Consider the following 22,500-nt stretch of genomic DNA (forward strand, 5'->3'; position numbering starts at 1 on the left):
TTTTCAACTTTACTTGCAGACCCGATGAGGCCTGTAAACCATGACTTTCAGGCCACTGAATTAGGGTAAAGCTTTTGAGATATGTTGCCATAAAGAGTTTAATTATGATGACAACATTCACATAGGAACTCACTTCCATATGACTGAAAACAATTATAATAATTCAATAACCATGTCTTTGTCACTAACAACTGCAGGCATGGGTGAAATCTCTACAACTCACTCAAAAAGGCAAGGCCCACTGGGAAATTATATTGGATGCATTACTCAACATTTTCAAGCTATTAAACAACTCAAATCATGACCCCCGGTACAGAGTCCCAGTGACTCTATCGGTTTGAATAAGGTTTTGATAAATGTGCAAGCACTTCTATCCAATTGTCATTATGGGGTATTGTGTGTAGATTGCTGATGATTTGTACATGTTTTTTTCCATTTTAGAATAAGGCTGTAACGTAACAAAATATGGAAAAATTAATGGGTTGTGAATACGTTCCGAAGGCACTGTAGGTGAGTGGTTATTGGTATTTTTATTGGCTACCTCCGATGACTTCCTTGTCTCCCATGATGCGTTCCAGGAAGCTGGCCCCGAGGTTCTCCATGGCCTCGTTGGTGGGAGCAAACAGGGTGAAGTGACCTGGCTGGCCCATTTTATCCATCACCCCTGAGGCCAAGGCTACAGCCTAAAGGGAGAGGACAAAATCAAAATCAAATCAAATCAAATCAAATTTTATTTGTCACATACATATGGTTAGCAGATGTTAATGCGAGTGTAGCGAAATGCTTGTGCTTCTAGTTCCGACAATGCAGTAATAACCAACGAGTAATCTAACCTAACAATTCCAAAACTACTACTGTATTCACACAAGTGTAAAGGGATAAAGAATATGTACATAAAGATGTATGAATGAGTGATGGTACAGAGCGGCATTGGCAAGATACAGTAGATGGTATCGAGTACAGTATATACATATCAGATGAGTATGTAAACAAAGTGGCATGGTTTAAAGTGGCTAATGATACATGTATTACATAAAGATGCAGTAGATGATATAGAGTACAGTATATACGTATACATATGAGATGAGTAATGTAGGGACAGGAGACTTAGTACTGTACTCCTTCTAATACTATCACCACTTCTAATGCTACAACAGCTTCCCCATCCCATCTCAGACATTCCAGCTGCGTTTTCACCGCAATCCCAATTCTAATCTTTTCGTGAAGTGTTAGTGAAGGTAGAAAACCTCTCTGGTCAGATTGATACTAGCCACTGTCATATTGTGGTCACGTTAAAGTAAGAGATTACTATCAGGTATGCATGCTGAAGGAGGAGAGACAGATTACAGTCAGGTATGCATGCTGAAGGAGGGAGACAGATTACAGTCAGGTATGCATGCTGAAGGAGGGGAGACATATTACAGTCAGGTATGCATGCTGAAGGAGGGGAGACATATTACAGTCAGGTATGCATGCTGAAGGAGGGGAGGTCAGATTACAGTCAGGTATGCATGCTGAAAGAGGGGAGGTCAGATTACAGTCAGGTATGCGTGCTTAAGGTGGAGACGTCAGACTACAGTCAGGTATGCATGCTGAAGACGGGTAGTCAGATTACAGTCAGGTATGCATGCTGAAGGAGGGGAGGTCAGATTACAGTCAGGTATGCATGCTGAAGGAGGAGAGACAGATTACAGTCAGGTATGCATGCTGAAGGAGGGGAGGTCAGATTACAGTCAGGTATGCATGCTGAAGGAGGGGAGGTCAGATTACAGTCAGGTATGCATGCTGAAGGAGGAGAGGTCAGATTACAGTCAGGTACGTACGCTGAAGGAGGGGAGACAGATTACAGTCAGGTACGTACGCTGAAGGAGGAGAGGTCTTCGTTGACCTCCAGGATATCCTTGATAGTGTTGCCTACAGCGGTGATGACACGGTCGATGACATGGACCACCCCATTGGTCGCCACCTGGTTACCATGGATAATCCTGGCACAGTTCACTGTGACGATCTGCAGAGGAAAAGAGGCGATTGGTTAATTGCCATGATTCATTGAATCATTCATCCTCTGAAAATAACAATGATATAAAGTGATTGATGTGAGGTAAAATAAACATGCCTGTGATTTAGGGCTAGGTAGGGGTTGACAGAATAAATACAACTAGGCCAACAGTCTAGCGATAAGAGCACCTAGGGAATTTTCCCCTTCAGATTTGTCCTGTAAAAAAAAAAAATCTGATGCTAAATTAATTACTAAACTTCATTTTTAAGCTAATGTTTTATCGCAATTATTTATGAAAAAGACCTGCCAGCTGTATTTTGCAGAGGGGGCACACTGACTGAACCAGTCAATAAGTACTGAATAAGACTCACATTCATTTCAATCTTTTACCTGGATTTTAGCAGAGATGCAGAGAAGAAAATGTAGTTTCTCAAAAAAACAAAAACAATAACCACACATAAAAATATTAATTATGATGCCATGATACTGTATGTGCCTGTATTGATGATGTGTGTTATGATCCCATGTATAATATGTTGTAATTTAATGTAATATCCTAGGCATGTTAGTGCAGTATATTGAGATGTGTAATTCACAAACAGTCAGAATGACATCCTTGTTAAAATTACAATTTTACAGGTAAACCGTATTTTCACGCCAACCAGTAGCCTGTAGTGTACCGTAATATTACAGGACATTTTTAGCAGTTCAGGTACCTGTAAATTGCCGTAAAACAACGGTACCAAAAAGGTAAGTACAAGTATTTCTTACCGTAAATTACTTTACAGTAACATACTGCACTTTTTTTTATGTTACCTTTTTTTTCATACAGGTGACTGGCTACCAGTAAGTTATATTAAACTGACCGATTTTTATGGGGATTTTTTTATTATGCTAATTCGATTTCATCGACCTTAGGGGGTTAAAAACAATATATACAGTGCCTTGCGAAAGTATTCGGCCCCCTTGAACTTTGCAACCTTGTGCCACATTTCAGGCTTCAAACATAAAGATATAAAACTGTATTTTTTTGTGAAGAATCAACAACAAGTGGGACACAATCATGAAGTGGAACGACATTTATTGGATATTTCAAACTTTTTTAACAAAACAAAAACTGAAAAATTGGGCGTTCAAAATTATTCAGCCCCTTTACTTTCAGTGCAGCAAACTCTCTCCAGAAGTTCAGTGAGGATCTCTGAATGATCCAATGTTGACCTAAATGACTAATGATGATAAATACAATCCACCTGTGTGTAATCAAGTCTCCATATAAATACACCTGCACTGTGATAGTCTCAGAGGTCCGTTAAAAGCGCAGAGAGCATCATGAAGAACAAGGAACACACCAGGCAGGTCCGAGATACTGTTGTGAAGAAGTTTAAAGCCGGATTTGGATACAAAAAGATTTCCCAAGCTTTAAACATCCCAGGGAGCACTGTGCAAGCGATAATATTGAAATGGAAGGAGTATCAGACCACTGCAAATCTACCAAGACCTGGTCGTCCCTCTAAACTTTCAGCTCATACAAGGAGAAGACTGATCAGAGATGCAGCCAAGAGGCCCATGATCACTCTGGATGAACTGCAGAGATCTACAGCTGAGGTGGGAGACTCTGTCCATAGGACAACAATCAGTCGTATATTGCACAAATCTGGCCTTTATGGAAGAGTGGCCAGAAGAAAGCCATTTCTTAAAGATATCCATAAAAAGTGTTGTTTAAAGTTTGCCACAAGCCACCTGGGAGACACACCAAACATGTGGAAGAAGGTGCTCTGGTCAGATGAAACCAAAATTGAACTTTTTGGCAACAATGCAAAACGTTATGTTTGGCGTAAAAGCAACACAGCTGAACACACCATCCCCACTGTCAAACATGGTGGTGGCAGCATCATGGTTTGGGCCTGCTTTTCTTCAGCAGGGACAGGGAAGATGGTTAAAATTGATGGGAAGATGGATGGAGCCAAATACAGGACCATTCTGGAAGAAAACCTGATGGAGTCTGCAAAAGACCTGAGACTGGGACGGAGATTTGTCTTCCAACAAGACAATGATCCAAAAGATAAAGCAAAATCTACAATGGAATGGTTCAAAAATAAACATATCCAGGTGTGAATCCAATCGAGAATCTGTGGAAAGAACTGAAAACTGCAGTTCACTGAGCTCGAGCTGTTTTGCAAGGAGGAATGGGAAAAAATTTCAGTCTCTCGATGTGCAAAACTTATAGAGACATACCCCAAGCGACTTACAGCTGTAATCGCAGCAAAAGGTGGCGCTACAAAGTATTAACTTAAGGGGGCTGAATAATTTTGCACGCCCAATTTTTCAGTTTTTGATTTGTTAAAAAAGTTTGAAATATCCAATAAATGTCGTTCCAGTTCATGATTGTGTCCCACTTGTTGTTGATTCTTCACAAAAAAATACAGTTTTATATCTTTATGTTTGAAGCCTGAAATGTGGCAAAAGGTCGCAAAGTTCAAGGGGGCCGAATACTTTCGCAAGGCACTGTATATATATATATTTTTACAGAGTACATATCTACCTCAACTACCTCGTTCCCCTGCACATTGACTCAGTACTGGTACCCCGTGTATCAGTGTTTAACTTTTCTATTATGTCTCTCTGCATTGTTGGAAAAGGGCCCTTAATTAAGTATTTCACTATTAGTCTACACCTGTAGTTTACGAAGCATGTGACAAATTACATTTGATGTGACTTGATTTTGAATTCATTTGAGTTAGAGGTTTACTACGTACCCCATTGGAGTAGTGATTGATGTAGAGTCCCATGTTGTTGTACATGGAGGTGATATACTTGTCGTTCTTCAGATCTTTCGTTAGCATGCGCCGGTTGACCATGTGGTAGTGCAGGGCGTTGTACAGCTCGACGTTCACATTGCTCACCAAGGCACTACGCACCTCCTGGTGATGGGAGGAACAGGAGAGAGTTAGCGTGAGAGAGAGAGAGCAGAGCTATAACTGTCTAAGCAGCTTAATCTGAAACATACGAATTAACCAACGAATGAACAAATTAACAAACAAACTAACTTACAAAAATAAATAGCAAATGACGAACTACTGACTGAATGATTGAGTGACTGACTTCAGTTACTGTGACTTACAGGTTGCAGCAGATCCCAGGCTTCGTTGCTTGGGGTGAACATGGTGAATGATCCCTTCCCTTCGATCTCCTCCCTCAGCTTAGAAAGGTCAGAATACTCCTGTGTGGTACTAGCCTTCACCAGGCCCAATGTGCCATACACATGGTCTATAGGAGCCACTGTAGGGGAGAGAGGGGAGACAGAAGATAGTGCTTAGGCTACAAAGTTTTTGAAGTCCTGGGACATCCTCACCACCAGGTCCAAGGTGCCATAGGTTTATGAGCCACTGTGGATGCAGTCACAGTCAACAATATTGTCTACCAATCTTTTGATTTATTTGTTAAATGGGAAAGCAGAGGGAAGATAATATTTTATTATGGAGTTATAGAGTTATTATAGAGTTATAGAGTTATTATAGATTTATAGAGTTATTATAGAGTTATAGAGTTATTATAGAGATATAGTTATTATAGAGTTATTATAGAGTTATTATAGAGTTATTATAGAGTTATAGAGTTATTATAGAGTTAGAGATATTATAGAGTTAGAGGTATTATAGAGTTATATAGTTATTATAGAGTTATATAGTTATAGAGTTATTATAGAGTTAGAGTTATTATAGAGTTAGAGTTATTATAGATTTATAGAGTTATTATAGAGTTATAGAGTTATAGAGTTATTATAGAGTTAGAGTTGGTATAATCGCTGTAGAGTTATTATAGTCGCTGTATAGTTATTATAGTCGCTGTATAGTTATTATAGTCGCTGTAGAGTTATTATAGTCGCTGTATAGTTATTATAGTCGCTGTATAGTTATTATAGTCGCTGTATAGTTATTATAGTCGCTGTATAGTTATTATAGTCGCTGTAGAGTTATTATAGTCGCTGTATAGTTATTATAGTCGCTGTAGAGTTATTATAGTCGCTGTATAGTTATTATAGTCGCTGTATAGTTATTATAGTCGCTGTATAGTTATTATAGTCGCTGTATAGTTATTATAGTCGCTGTAGAGTTATTATAGTCGCTGTAGAGTTATTATAGTCGCTGTATAGTTATTATAGTCGCTGTATAGTTATTATAGTCGCTGTAGAGTTATTATAGTCGCTGTATAGTTATTATAGTCGCTGTAGAGTTATTATAGTGTTATAGTTGTTATAGAGTTAGAGTTATTATAGTCGCTATTGTTATTATAGAGTTAGAGTTATTATGGAGTTGGAGTTATTATAGTCACTGTAGAGTTATCATAGATTTAGAGTTATTATAGTTGCTATATAGTTATTATAGTCACTATAGAGTTATTATAGTCGCTATAGAGTTATTATAGTCGCTGTAGAGTTTTTATGGAGTTACTATAGTTTCAATATAGTTATTATAGTCACTGTATAGTTATTAATAGAGATTAATAGAGATATTATGAGTTTAAGTTATTATAGAGTTAGAGTTACCACAGTTATTATAGAGTTATCTTAGTCACTATAGAGTTATTATAGAGTTCTTATATGGTTATCGTAGTCACTATAGCGTTATTATAGAGTTATTGTAGAGTTATCCTAGTCACTATAGAGTTATTATAGAGTTATTATAGAGTTATCTTAGTCACTATAGAGTTATTATGGAGTTATTATAGAGTTATCTTGGCCACTATAGAGTTATTATAGAATTATTATAGAGTTATCTTAGTCACTATTGAGTTATTATAGAGTTATTATAGAGTTATCTTAGTCACTATAGAGTTATTATCGGCACTGTATGGTTATTATAGTTATAGTTATTATAGAGTAGGAATAGAGTTATTATAGTCGCTTTAGAGTTATTATAGTTGTCATATATTTATAATAGTTGCTATATAGTTATTTTAGTGGCTATTTAGTTTTTACATTGGCTATAGAGTTTCTATAGAGTTATATAGTTATTACTGTGGCTCTATAGTTGTTACAGTGGCTATAGAGTTTTTATAGAGTTATGTAGTTATTATAGTGGCTATAGAGTTTTATAGTGTCTATATAGTTATTATAGTGGCTATAGAGTTTTTATAGTTATATAGTAATTGTGGTGGCTACGTAGTTATTATAGTGGCTATATAGTTATTGTAGTTACTATGGAGTTTTTATGGAGTTATATATTTATTAAAGTTGCTATAGAGTTATTATAATCGTTTTTTATAGCCACTATAAGGTATTATAAGGTATTAAAGGTATTAAAGTTGCTATATAGTTATTATGATGGCTATAGAGTTATTATAATCGTTTTTTATAGCCACTATAAGGTATTATAAGGTATTAGAGGTATTAAAGTTGCTATATAGTTATTATGATGGCTATAGAGTTATTATAATCGTTTTTTATAGCCACTATAAGGTATTATAAGGTATTAGAGGTATTAAAGTTGCTATATAGTTATTATGATGGCTATAGAGTTATTATGATGGCTATAGAGTTTCTATAGAGTAATATAGTTATTATAACTATATATAAAAACTCTTTGGACACTGTGTTAATTTAACTAACCTGCAGACGAGCTTCAATGACATGCAACTCTCCTTCCGTGGCCTCCAACTGCTCTTAAACGCTAGTAAAACTAAGTGCATGCTCTTTAACCAATCGCTGCCTGCACCCGCCCGACCAGCATCACTACTCTGGACGGCTCTGACTTAGAATACGTGGACAACTACAAATACCTAGGTTTCTGGTTAGACTGTAAACTCTCCTTCCGTGGCCTCCAACTGCTCTTAAACGCTAGTAAAACTAAATGCATGCTCTTTAACCAATCGCTGCCTGCACCCGCTCGACCAGCATCACTACTCTGGACGGCTCTGACTTACGTGGAATAACTACACGAATACGTGGACAACTACAAATACCTAGGTTTCTGGTTAGACTGTAAACTCTCCTTCCGGACTCACATTAAGCATCTCCAATCCAAAATTAAATCTAGAATCTGCTTTCTATATCGCAACAAATCATCCTTCACTCATGCTGCCAAACATACCCTCGTAAAACTGACCATCCTACCGATCCTCGACTTCGGTGATGTCATCTATAAAATAGCATCCAACACTCTACTCAACAAACTGGATGCAGTCTATCACAGTGCCATTTTGTCACCAAAGCCCCATACACGACCCACCATTGTGACCTGTACGCTCTCGTTGGTTGGCCCTAGCTTCATTCTCATCGCCAAACCCACTTGCTCCAGGTCATCTACAAGTCTCTGCTAGGTAAAGTCCCCCCTTATCTCAGCTCGCTGGTCACCATAGCAGCACCCACTCGTAGCACGCGCTCCAGCAGGTATATCTCTCTGGTCACCCCCAAAGCCAATTCCTCCTTTGGTCGTCTTTCCTTCCAGTTCTCTGCTGCCAATGACTGGAACGAACTGCAAGAATCTCTGAAGCTGGAGACTCATATCTCCCTCATTAGCTTTAAGCACCAGCTGTCAGAGCAGCTCACAGATCACTGCACCTGTACATAGCCCATCTGTAAACAGCCCATCTATCTACCTCATCCCCATAGTGTATTTATTTATTTATCTTGCTCATTTGCACCCCAGTATCTCTACTTGCACATCCATCATTTGCACATCTACCATTCCAGTGTTTAATTGCCATATTGTAATTACTTCGCCACCATGGCCAATTTACTGCCTTAACTCCCTTATCTTACCTCATTTGCACTCACTGTATGTAGACTTTTTGTTTTCTTTTGTTCTACTGTATTATTGACTATATGTTTGTTTATTCCATGTGTAACTCTTGGTTGCTGCATGTGTCGAATTGCTATGCTTTATCTTGGCCAGAGGTCGCAGTTGTAAATGAGAACTTGTTCTCAACTAGCCTATCTGGTTAAATAAAGGTGAATAAATAAAATAAATAAATAAAACAGCGTCTATAGAGTTAATATAGTGGCTATATAGTTTTTATAGTGGCTATAGGGTTTTTATAGTTATATAGTTATTATAGCAGCTATAGAGTTATTAATAGAGCTACAGTATATAGTTATTTTAGTTGCTATAGAGGTATTATAGTTACAGAGTCATTATGGTCATGATAGAGTTATAGTAGTTGCTGTATAGTTATTACAGTCGCTGTAGAGCTACTATAGCGTTATAGAGGTAAGATGCATGATAGGGTGAAAGAAGTGGGACGTTGGAGTGTGTTGGGGATGAGGGTGACAGATAGAGGTGGGAAGTGGGAGTGTGTTGGGGATGAGGGTGACAGATGGAGGTAGGAAGTGGGAGTGTGTTGGGGATGAGGGTGACAGATGGAGGTAGGAAGTGGGAGTGTGTTGGGGATGAGGGTGACAGATGGAGGTGGGAAGTGGGAGTGTGTTGGGGATGAGGGTGACAGATAGAAGTCGGAAGTAGGAGTGTGTTGGGGATGAGGGTGACAGATGGAGGTAGGAAGTGGGAGTGTGTTGGGGATGAGGGTGACAGATGGAGGTAGGAAGTGGGAGTGTGTTGGGGATGAGGGTAACAGATGGAGGTGGGAAATGGGAGTGTGAGGATATTTAGGACATTTAGGAGCTTTGATTAAAGTCCATGAGAGTACACACCAGGGGCGAACTGGGACCAGAAATCGGCTCAGGCATTTCTGACAAACCAGACCATTTTTTTCCCACACTTGAGGCCCCCCATTATTAGCCTGATAATGATCATGTTGCGCAAGAAACTCAAGACAGGCCCACTAGACAAAAAAATGGACCAGCCCATCTGGCATTCGCCCGAAATGCCAGATGGCCAGTCCGCCCCTGGTAGACACTTACCTGCAGGGCATCCTTTCATGCCTTCCAGCTTCATGTAGCCAGGACAGCACTCATACAGAACCACCCTGGAGAAAAGACAAGACAGAAATTAGCTACATGATAAGATAACAGAGAGAAGTCGTCCGTCCGTATGTAAGTTAGGCCTAGTCATTACACTGGCCAAATCAAAACAACATGGTAAAGAGTTTGGAAGCAGAAAGAGAGGAAGAAGACATCAAACAACACCATTACAAGCACTATGGCGTCAGCCTCAGAAATAGAAAAGTAGAACACACTATAAATATTAAAGACAACATTGGCGGACTACACAAAGTGAAACAACCAAATAACTCCTCAATTTAAGCTGAATTGGAGCTGAATGGGCTTTGGAACGAAGTATGTCACCCATCTTGTATGAATTATGGGACTTATTGCACAAACCAAGACACTATTGATGTATAAAAGAAGATAATTATTCTTCTAAATGGGATATTTTCCCATGGACAAATGAGCTAACAATTATGATCTGGGAAGTGTATCATCTCTCCAGGGATCTTGTTCATCGTCTTTGTTTGTCCTTGTCCAATCATAAACAAGTGTTCAACAATGCTGTGGTATAAAGAGATAATAAGATCAGTATTGGAAACTGTATCGGATTGATTTCCAAACTATGACTACGGAGCTTGAACAGATGATGGACCAATAAATATTATAGTTCAATGCATGAAAGTAACTTTGTCAGAACGGATAAACTCGAGTGATTGCCAATTGTGTTTAGAAATATTATTTGCCTCATTTATGTTGCTGACTCCTAAAATTGCCTCCCATGGATTGGCAGGTTTTAACACTCTGTCAGTGTGTGTGTGTGTGTGTGTGTGTGTGTGTGTGTTTGTGTGTAAGATCAAAGCTAATTGCCCCGTTTATCCCGAAACATTAGTCAGCCTCTTACAGAGTGCCTTACATCACACACACACACACACACACACACACACACACACACACACACACACACACACACACACACACACCCACACACACACACACACACACACACACACACACACACACACACACACACACACAATACATAACCAAAAGTATGTGGACACCTGGTCGCCTCTTTGCTACTGAAACAGCCTCCACTCTTCTGGGAAGGCTTTCCACTAGATGTTGGTACAGTGCTGTTATAACAGCCTTCACTCTTCTGGGGAGGCTTTCCACTAGATGTTGGAACATTTCTGCTATAACAGCCTCCACTCTTCTAGGAAGCCTTTCCACTAGATGTTGGAACATTGCTGCTATAACAGCCTCCACTCTTCTGGGAAGGCTTTCCACTAGATGTTGGAACATTGCTGCTATAACAGCCTCCACTCTTCTGGGAAGGCTTTCCACTAGATGTTGGAACTTTGCTGCGGGGACTTGCTTCCATTCAGCCACAAGAGTATTAGTGAGGTCGGGCACTGATGTTGGGTGATTAGGCCTGGCTCGCAGTCGGTGTTCCAATTCATTGCAAAGGTGTTCAATGGGGTTGAGGTCAGGGCTCTGCAGCCCAGTCAAGCTGAAACAGGAAAGGGCCTTCCCCAAACTGTTGCCACAAAGTTGTACGCACAGAATCGTCTGGAATGTAATTGTATGCTGTAGCGCTAAGATTTTGTTTCACTGGAGCTAAGGGGCTGAACCCTGAACAACTGTCACAGTCCATGATTCCTCCTACACCAGACGTTACACTGGGGCAGGTAGCGTTCTCCTGGCTTCTGCCAAACCCAAATTCGTCCGCCAAACTGCCAGATGGTGAAGCGTGATTTATCACTCCAGATACTGCGGTTCCACTGCTCCTGAGTCCAATGGCGGATCGGTTTACACCACTCCAGCAGACTCTTGGCATTGTGCATGGTGATACTTAGGCTTGTGTGCTGCTGCTCGGCCATGGAAATCCATTTCATGAAGCTCCCGACAAACAATGATTGTGCTGGCATTGCTTCCAGAGGCAGTTTGGAACTCAGTACTGAGTGTTGCAACCGAGGACAGACAAGTTTTAAACGCCACACGCTTCAGCACTCGTCCTGTTCTGTGAGCAGAACACTGCAGAACACCAGAACAGAAACATCTGAATAATAACAGAACACTGTAGAACACCAGAACATCTGATTAATAACAGAACACTGTAGAACACCAGAACATCTGATTAATAACAGAACACTGTAGAACACCAGAACATCTGATTAATAACAGAACACTGTAGAACACCAGAACATCTGATTAATAACAGAACACTGTAGAACACCAGAACATCTGATTAATAACAGAACACTGTAGAACACCAGAACATCTGATTAATAACAGACCACTGTAGAACACCAGAACATCTGATTAATAACAGAACACTGTAGAACACCAGAACATCTGATTAATAACAGAACACTGTAGAACACCAGAACATCTGATTAATAACAGAACACTGTAGAACACCAGAACATCTGATTAATAACAGAACACCAGAACATCTGATTAATAACAGAACACTGTAGAACACCGGAACATCTGATTAATAACAGAACAATGTAGAACACCAGAACATCTGATTAATAACAGAACACTGTAGAACACCAGAACATCTGATTAATAACAGAACACTGTAGAACACCAGGTCATCTGATTAATAACAGAACACTGTAGAACACCAGAACAGAAACATCTGATTAATAACAGAACACTGTAGAACACCAGAACATCTGATTAATAACAGAACACTGTAGAACACCAGGTCATCTGATTAATAACAGAACACTGTAGAACACCAGAACAGAAACATCTGATTAATAACAGAACACTGTAGAACACCAGAACATCTGATTAATAACAGAGCACTGTAGAACACCAGATCATCTGATTAATAACAGAACACTGTAGAACACCAGAACAGAAACATCTGATTAATAACAGAACACTGTAGAACACCAGAACATCTGATTAATAACAGAACACTGTAGAACACCAGAACATCTGATTAATAACAGAACACTGTAGAACACCAGAACATCTGATTAATAACAGAACACTGTAGAACACCAGAACATCTGATTAATAACAGAACACCAGAACATCTGATTAATAACAGAACACTGTAGAACACCAGAACATCTGATTAATAACAGAACACTGTAGAACACCAGAACATCTGATTAATAACAGAACACTGTAGAACACCAGAACATCTGATTAATAACAGAACACTGTAGAACACCAGAACATCTGATTAATAACAGAACACTGTAGAACACCAGATCATCTGATTAATAACAGAACACTGTAGAACACCAGAACATCTGATTAATAACAGAACACCAGAACATCTGATTAATAACAGAATACTGTAGAACACCAGAACATCTGATTAATAACAGAACACTGTAGAACACCAGATCATCTGATTAATAACAGAACACTGTAGAACACCAGATCATCTGATTAATAACAGAACACTGTAGAACACCAGATCATCTGATTAATAACAGAACACTGTAGAACACCAGATCATCTGATTAATAACAGAACACTGTAGAACACCAGAACATCTGATTAATAACAGAACACTGTAGAACACCAGATCATCTGATTAATAACAGAACACTGTAGAACACCAGGACATCTGATTAATAACAGACCACTGTAGAACACCAGAACAGAAACATCTGATTAATAACAGAACACCAGAACAGAAACATCTGATTAATAACAGAACACTGTAGAACACCAGAACATCTGATTAATAACAGAACACTGTAGAACACCAGATCATCTGATTAATAACAGAACACTGTAGAACACCAGAACATCTGATTAATAACAGAACACTGTAGAACACCAGAACATCTGATTAATAACAGAACACTGTAGAACACCAGATCATCTGATTAATAACAGAACACTGTAGAACACCAGAACATCTGATTAATAACAGAACACTGTAGAACACCAGATCATCTGATTAATAACAGAACACTGTAGAACACCAGAACATCTGATTAATAACAGAACACTGTAGAACACCAGAACATCTGATTAATAACAGAACACTGTAGAACACCAGATCATCTGATTAATAACAGAACACTGTAGAACACCAGAACATCTGATTAATAACAGAACACTGTAGAACACCAGATCATCTGATTAATAACAGAACACTGTAGAACATCAGATCTGAAACATCTGATTAATAACAGAACACTGTAGAACACCAGAACAGAAACATCTGATTAATAACAGAACACTGTAGAACACCAGATCATCTGATTAATAACAGAACACTATAGAACACCAGAACATCTGATTAATAACAGAACACCAGAACATCTGATTAATAACAGAACACTATAGAACACCAGATCATCTGATTAATAACAGAACACTGTAGAACACCAGAACATCTGATTAATAACAGAACACCAGAACATCTGATTAATAACAGAACACTGTAGAACACCAGAACATCTGATTAATAACAGAACACTGTAGAACACCAGAACAGAAACATCTGAATAATAACAGAACACTGTAGAACACCAGAACATCTGATTAATAACAGAATACTGTAGAACACCAGAACATCTGATTAATAACAGAATACTGTAGAACACCAGAACATCTGATTAATAACAGAATACTGTAGAACACCAGAACATCTGATTAATAACAGAACACTGTAGAACACCAGAACATCTGATTAATAACAGAACACTGTAGAACACCAGAACATCTGATTAATAACAGAACACTGTAGAACACCAGAACATCTGATTAATAACAGAACACCAGAACATCTGATTAATAACAGAACACTGTAGAACACCAGAACATCTGATTAATAACAGAACAATGTAGAACACCAGAACATCTGATTAATAACAGAACACTGTAGAACACCAGAACATCTGATTAATAACAGAACACTGTAGAACACCAGGTCATCTGATTAATAACAGAACACTGTAGAACATCAGATCTGAAACCTCTAGTCCTGTGCCCATGCCAGATGAGTTCCAGTTCATTGTTAAACAAGTATCAGTCACCTCAATCCACGGCCATACTCTTACTCTTCCTTCCTCTTGTTTCAACGACCCAGAGTCTGCTGTCTATAACAAACAAATCTCCTTGGAACTCTCTCCTTGCAGTAGCTGATTTGATTGGCTCACTGGTTTAGAAAACAGAACCATTTGGCCCTCTGATAAATAATAATACACATATTGTCAATAATATTGATAAATAACTGAAATACCAGTATGTGTTTTAGAAATGTAACCTTAGACAAGTCATTGAGATGAAATCTCTTTTACAAGAAAAACCTGTATTACTAACGTATGGCTGAAACCCCTCTAAAGTGTTAGCAACCAACTGTCTACATATGGCTGAAACCCCCTCTAAGGTGTCAGTAACCCACTGTCTACATATGGCTGAAACCCCCTCTAGAGTGTCAGTAACCCACTGTCTACATATGGCTGAAACCCCCTCTAGGGTGTTAGTAACCCACTGTCTACATATGGCTGAAACCCCCTCTAGGGTGTCAGTAACCCACTGTCTACATATGGCTGAAACCCCCTCTAGGGTGTTTATAACCCACTGTCTACATATGGCTGAAACCCCCTCTAGGGTGTTTATAACCCACTGTCTACGTATGGCTGAAACCCCCTCTAGGGTGTTTATAACCCACTGTCTACGTATGGCTGAAACCCACTCTAGGGTGTTTATAACCCACTGTCTACATATGGCTGAAAACCCCTCTAGGGTGTCAGTAACCCACTGTCCATGTATGGCTGAAACCCCCCTAGGGTGTTAGTAACCCACTGTCTACATATGGCTGAAAACCCCTCTAGGGTGTTTATAACCCACTGTCTACATATGGCTGAAACCCCCTCTAGGGTGTCAGTAACCCACTGTCTACATATGGCTGAAACCCCCTCTAAGGTGTTTATAACCCACTGTCTACGTATGGCTGAAACCCCCTCTAGGGTGTTAGCAACCAACTGTCTACATATGGCTGAAACCCCCTCTAGAGTGTCAGTAACCCACTGTCTACGTATGGCTGAAACCCCCTCTAGAGTGTCAGTAACCCACTGTCTACATATGGCTGAAACCCCCTCTAGAGTGTCAGTAACCCACTGTCTACATATGGCTGAAACCCCCTCTAGAGTGTCAGTAACCCACTGTCTACATATGGCTGAAACCCCCTCTAGGGTGTCAGTAACCCACTGTCTACATATGGCTGAAACCCCCTCTAGGGTGTTTATAACCCACTGTCTACATATGGCTGAAACCCCCTCTAGGGTGTTAGTAACCCACTGTCTACATATGGCTGAAACCCCCTCTAGAGTGTCAGTAACCCACTGTCTACGTATGGCTGAAACCCCCTCTAGAGTGTCAGTAACCCACTGTCTACGTATGGCTGAAACCGCCTCTAGAGTGTCAGTAACCCACTGTATACGTATGGCTGAAACCCCCTCTAGAGTGTCAGTAACCCACTGTCTACATATGGCTGAAACCCCCTCTAGAGTGTCAGTAACCCACTGTCTACGTATGGCTGAAACCCCCCTAGGGTGTTTATAACCCACTGTCTACATATGGCTGAAACCCCCTCTAGGGTGTCAGTAACCCACTGTCTACGTATGGCTGAAACCCCCCTAGGGTGTTTATAACCCACTGTCTACATATGGCTGAAACCCCCTCTAGGGTGTCAGTAACCCACTGTCTACGTATGGCTGAAACCCCCTCTAGAGTGTCAGTAACCCACTGTCTACGTATGGCTGAAACCCCCTCTAGGGTGTCAGTAACCCACTGTCTACGTATGGCTGAAACCCCCTCTAGGGTGTCAGTAACCCACTGTCTACGTATGGCTGAAACCCCCTCTAGAGTGTCAGTAACCCACTGTCTACGTATGGCTGAAACCCCCTCTAGGGTGTCAGTAACCCACTGTCTACATATGGCTGAAACCCCCTCTAGGGTGTCAGTAACCCACTGTCTACATATGGCTGAAACCCCCTCTAGGGTGTCAGTAACCCACTGTCTACATATGGCTGAAACCCCCTCTAGGGTGTCAGTAACCCTCTGTCTACATATGGCTGAAACCCCCTCTAGGGTGTCAGTAACCCACTGTCTACGTATGGCTGAAACCCCCCTAGGGTGTTTATAACCCACTGTCTACATATGGCTGAAACCCCCTCTAGGGTGTCAGTAACCCACTGTCTACGTATGGCTGAAACCCCCCTAGGGTGTTTATAACCCACTGTCTACACATGGCTGAAACCCCCTCTAGGGTGTCAGTAACCCACTGTCTACGTATGGCTGAAACCCCCTCTAGAGTGTCAGTAACCCACTGTCTACGTATGGCTGAAACCCCCTCTAGGGTGTCAGTAACCCACTCTCTACGTATGGCTGAAACCCCCTCTAGGGTGTCAGTAACCCACTGTCTACGTATGGCTGAAACCCCCTCTAGAGTGTCAGTAACCCACTGTCTACATATGGCTGAAACCCCCTCTAGGGTGTTTATAACCCACTGTCTACATATGGCTGAAACCCCCTCTAGGGTGTCAGTAACCCACTGTCTACATATGGCTGAAACCCCCTCCAGGGTGTCAGTAACCCACTGTCTATGTATGGCTGAAACCCCCTCTAGAGTGTCAGTAACCCTCTGTCTACATATGGCTGAAACCCCCCTCTAGGGTGTCAGTAACCCACTGTCTACATATGGCTGAAACCCCCTCTAGGGTGTCAGTAACCCACTGTCTACATATGGCTGAAACCCCCTCTAGGGTGTCAGTAACCCACTGTCTATGTATGGCTGAAACCCCCTCTAGAGTGTCAGTAACCCTCTGTCTACATATGGCTGAAACCCCCTTCTAGGGTGTCAGTAACCCACTGTCTACATATGGCTGAAACCCCCTCTAGAGTGTCAGTAACCCACTGTCTACATATGGCTGAAACCCCCTCTAGAGTGTCAGTAACCCACTGTCTACATATGGCTGAAACCCCCTCTAGGGTGTCAGTAACCCACTGTCTACATATGGCTGAAACCCCCTCTAGAGTGTCAGTAACCCACTGTCTACGTCTGTAATAAACTCTCAGTGATTCTCTTTGGTTCTATAATTGTTACCAGATGAACCCTGCTAGCTGTGTGGTGTGTGTGTGTGTGTGTGTGTGTGTGTGTGTGTGTGTGTGTGTGTGTGTGTGTGTGTGTGTGTGTGTGTGTGTGTGTGTGTGTGTGTGTGTGTGTGTGCGTGCGAGCGTGCGTGCGTGCATGCGCGTGTGTGCATGTGTGTGTGACCCTGCTAGGTAGGTCAACTAAGGAAATGAAGGCATTAAGCTCTCCACTTAGATCAACTCAACCAATGAATAGAGTCTTCGCTGTCATTACAGACTAACAAGGGCAGTCTTTGACCGATGAATGAAGAATAGCTAACAAGGACAAAGTGTTATATACCTAATGGATATAAAATAGGTATCCAAAGAATGACGCTTAAAGTGAAATTTAGCGAGAAAAGGAGAACGTACGCTTTGTATAATCAGTTGCTGTACTGAAGAAATGAATAAATACATTTGTTTCACTCTGTAATCTAGCAAATGGAAATAAAATGACACTGTCAGGTAATGTCAGGTAATAGATGTCAGGTAATAGATGTCAGGTAATAGATGTCAGGTAATGTCAGGTAATGTCAGGTAATAGATGTCAGGTAATAGATGTCAGGTAATAGATGTCAGGTAATAGATGTCAGGTATTAGATGTCAGGTAATAGATGTCAGGTAATAGATGTCAGGTAATAGATGTCAGGTAACAGATGTCAGGTATTAGATGTCAGGTAATAGATGTCAGATAATAGATGTCAGGTAATGTCAGGTAATAGATGTCAGGTAATAGATGTCAGGTAATAGATGTCAGGTAACAGATGTCAGGTATTAGATGTCAGGTAATAGATGTCAGGTAATAGATGTCAGGTATTAGATGTCAGGTAATAGATGTCAGGTAATAGATGTCAGGTATTAGATGTCAGGTAATAGATGTCAGGTAATGTCAGGTAATAGATGTCAGGTAATAGATGTCAGGTAACAGATGTCAGGTATTAGATGTCAGGTAATAGATGTCAGGTAATAGATGTCAGGTAATGTCAGGTAATAGATGTCAGGTAACAGATGTCAGGTAATAGATGTCAGGTAATGTCAGGTAATAGATGTCAGGTAATAGATGTCAGGTAATAGATGTCAGGTAATAGATGTCAGGTAATAGATGTCAGGTAATAGATGTCAGGTATTAGATGTCAGGTAATAGATGTCAGGTAATAGATGTCAGGTAATAGATGTCAGGTAATAGATGTCAGGTAACAGATGTCAGGTATTAGATGTCAGGTAATAGATGTCAGGTAATAGATGTCAGGTAATGTCAGGTAATAGATGTCAGGTAATAGATGTCAGGTAATAGATGTCAGGTAACAGATGTCAGGTATTAGATGTCAGGTAATAGATGTCAGGTAATAGATGTCAGTTATTAGATGTCAGGTAATAGATGTCAGGTAATAGATGTCAGGTATTAGATGTCAGGTAATAGATGTCAGGTAATGTCAGGTAACAGATGTCAGGTAATAGATGTCAGGTAACAGATGTCAGGTATTAGATGTCAGGTAATAGATGTCAGGTAATAGATGTCAAGTAATGTCAGGTAATAGATGTCAGGTAACAGATGTCAGGTAATAGATGTCAGGTAATGTCAGGTAATAGATGTCAGGTAATAGATGTCAGGTAATAGATGTCAGGTAATAGATGTCAGGTAATAGATGTCAGGTAATAGATGTCAGGTAATAGATGTTAGGTAACAGATGTCAGGTAATAGATGTCAGATAATAGATGTCAGGTAACAGATGTCAGGTATTAGATGTCAGGTAATAGATGTCAGGTAATAGATGTCAGGTAACAGATGTCAGGTAATGGCAGGTAATAGATGTCAGGTAATAGATGTCAGGTAATAGATGTCAGGTAACAGATGTCAGGTATTAGATGTCAGGTAATAGATGTCAGGTAATAGATGTCAGGTATTAGATGTCAGGTAATAGATGTCAGGTAATGTCAGGTAATAGATGTCAGGTAATGTCAGGTAATAGATGTCAGGTAACAGATGTCAGGTATTAGATGTCAGGTAATAGATGTCAGGTAATAGATGTCAGGTAATAGATGTCAGGTAATAGATGTCAGGTAATGTAAGGTAATAGATGTCAGGTAACAGATGTCAGGTAATAGATGTCAGGTAATGTCAGGTAATAGATGTCAGGTAAGAGATGTCAGGTAATAGATGTCAGGTAACAGATGTCAGGTATTAGATGTCAGGTAATAGATGTCAGGTAATAGATGTCAGGTAATATATGTCAGGTAACAGATGTCAGGTATTAGATGTCAGGTAATAGATGTCAGGTAATAGATGTCAGGTAATAGATGTCAGGTAATGTAAGGTAATAGATGTCAGGTAACAGATGTCAGGTAATAGATGTCAGGTAATGTCAGGTAATAGATGTCAGGTAATAGATGTCAGGTAACAGATGTCAGGTATTAGATGTCAGGTAATAGATGTCAGGTAATAGATGTCAGGTATTAGATGTCAGGTAATAGATGTCAGGTAATGTCAGGTAATAGATGTCAGGTAATGTCAGGTAATAGATGTCAGGTAACAGATGTCAGGTATTAGATGTCAGGTAATAGATGTCAGGTAATAGATGTCAGGTAATAGATGTCAGGTAATATATGTCAGGTAATAGATGTCAGGTAATAGATGTCAGGTAATGTCAGGTAATAGATGTCAGGTAACAGATGTCAGGTAATAGATGTCAGGTAATGTCAGTTAATAGATGTCAGGTAATAGATGTCAGGTAATAGATGTCAGGTAACAGATGTCAGGTATTAGATGTCAGGTAATAGATGTCAGGTAATAGATGTCAGGTAATAGATGTCAGGTAATAGATGTCAGGTATTAGATGTCAGGTAATAGATGTCAGGTAACAGATGTCAGGTATTAGATGTCAGGTAATAGATGTCAGGTAATAGATGTCAGGTAATAGATGTCAGGTAATAGATGTCAGGTAATGTAAGGTAATAGATGTCAGGTAATAGATGTCAGGTAATAGATGTCAGGTATTAGATGTCAGGTAATAGATGTCAGGTAATGTCAGGTAATAGATGTCAGGTAATGTCAGGTAATAGATGTCAGGTAACAGATGTCAGGTATTAGATGTCAGGTAATAGATGTCAGGTAATAGATGTCAGGTAATAGATGTCAGGTAATAGATGTCAGGTAATGTAAGGTAATAGATGTCAGGTAACAGATGTCAGGTAATAGATGTCAGGTAATGTCAGGTAATAGATGTCAGGTAAGAGATGTCAGGTAATAGATGTCAGGTAACAGATGTCAGGTATTAGATGTCAGGTAATAGATGTCAGGTAATAGATGTCAGGTAATATATGTCAGGTAACAGATGTCAGGTATTAGATGTCAGGTAATAGATGTCAGGTAATAGATGTCAGATAATAGATGTCAGGTAATGTAAGGTAATAGATGTCAGGTAACAGATGTCAGGTAATAGATGTCAGGTAATGTCAGGTAATAGATGTCAGGTAATAGATGTCAGGTAACAGATGTCAGGTATTAGATGTCAGGTAATAGATGTCAGGTAATAGATGTCAGGTATTAGATGTCAGGTAATAGATGTCAGGTAATGTCAGGTAATAGATGTCAGGTAATAGATGTCAGGTAACAGATGTCAGGTATTAGATGTCAGGTAATAGATGTCAGGTAATAGATGTCAGGTAATAGATGTCAGGTAATATATGTCAGGTAATAGATGTCAGGTAATAGATGTCAGGTAATGTCAGGTAATAGATGTCAGGTAACAGATGTCAGGTAATAGATGTCAGGTAATGTCAGTTAATAGATGTCAGGTAATAGATGTCAGGTAATAGATGTCAGGTAACAGATGTCAGGTATTAGATGTCAGGTAATAGATGTCAGGTAATAGATGTCAGGTAATAGATGTCAGGTAATAGATGTCAGGTAATGTAAGGTAATAGATGTCAGGTAACAGATGTCAGGTAATAGATGTCAGGTGATGTCAGGTAATAGATGTCAGGTAATAGATGTCAGGTAACAGATGTCAGGTAATAGATGTCAGGTAACAAATGTCAGGTAATAGATGTCAGGTAATAGATGTCAGGTAAAAGATGTCAGGTAACAAATGTCAGGTAATAGATGTCAGGTAATAGATGTCAGGTAATAGATGTCAGGTAACAGATGTCAGGTAATAGATGTCAGGTAATAGATGTCAGGTAATGTCAGGTAATAGATGTCAGGTAATAGATGTCAGGTAAAAGATGTCAGGTAACAAATGTCAGGTAATAGATGTCAGGTAACAGATGTCAGGTAACAGATGTCAGGTATTAGATGTCAGGTAATAGATGCTGATTAGGACTAATTTGTTTTGTAACTGACTAGTATTGAACCCATTGCTCAGCGAATACCGCATTCCGCCTGATTCAGCTCATCTGTTGCAAAAATACTTTGCCGTTTAGTCTAGGAAGCAAACGGAACCAGACAACGAGGGACCTACCTGAATGCGTACAATAGTAAACACTCTATTTT

General features: G+C 39.9%; 1 protein-coding gene across 10 annotated transcripts in view; it reads right to left on the reverse strand.

Annotated features, from left to right (window-relative positions):
* postna (periostin, osteoblast specific factor a) overlaps positions 1–22,500 on the reverse strand; it is a 92,781-nt gene that overhangs the window by 56,038 nt on the left and 14,243 nt on the right. For all 10 annotated transcript variants that reach the window (XM_036967323.1, XM_036967321.1, XM_036967320.1 and 7 more), the window contains exons 3-7: positions 9,858–9,922; positions 5,121–5,278; positions 4,756–4,920; positions 1,862–2,008; positions 542–683 (exon numbers count right to left, since the gene is read on the reverse strand). In XM_036967323.1, the coding sequence (XP_036823218.1) occupies positions 542–683; positions 1,862–2,008; positions 4,756–4,920; positions 5,121–5,278; positions 9,858–9,922 (677 nt within the window). The remainder of the gene's footprint in view (positions 1–541; positions 684–1,861; positions 2,009–4,755; positions 4,921–5,120; positions 5,279–9,857; positions 9,923–22,500) is intronic.

Source organism: Oncorhynchus mykiss, chromosome Y, assembly GCF_013265735.2.
Source record: "Oncorhynchus mykiss isolate Arlee chromosome Y, USDA_OmykA_1.1, whole genome shotgun sequence".
NCBI lineage: Eukaryota > Metazoa > Chordata > Actinopteri > Salmoniformes > Salmonidae > Oncorhynchus > Oncorhynchus mykiss.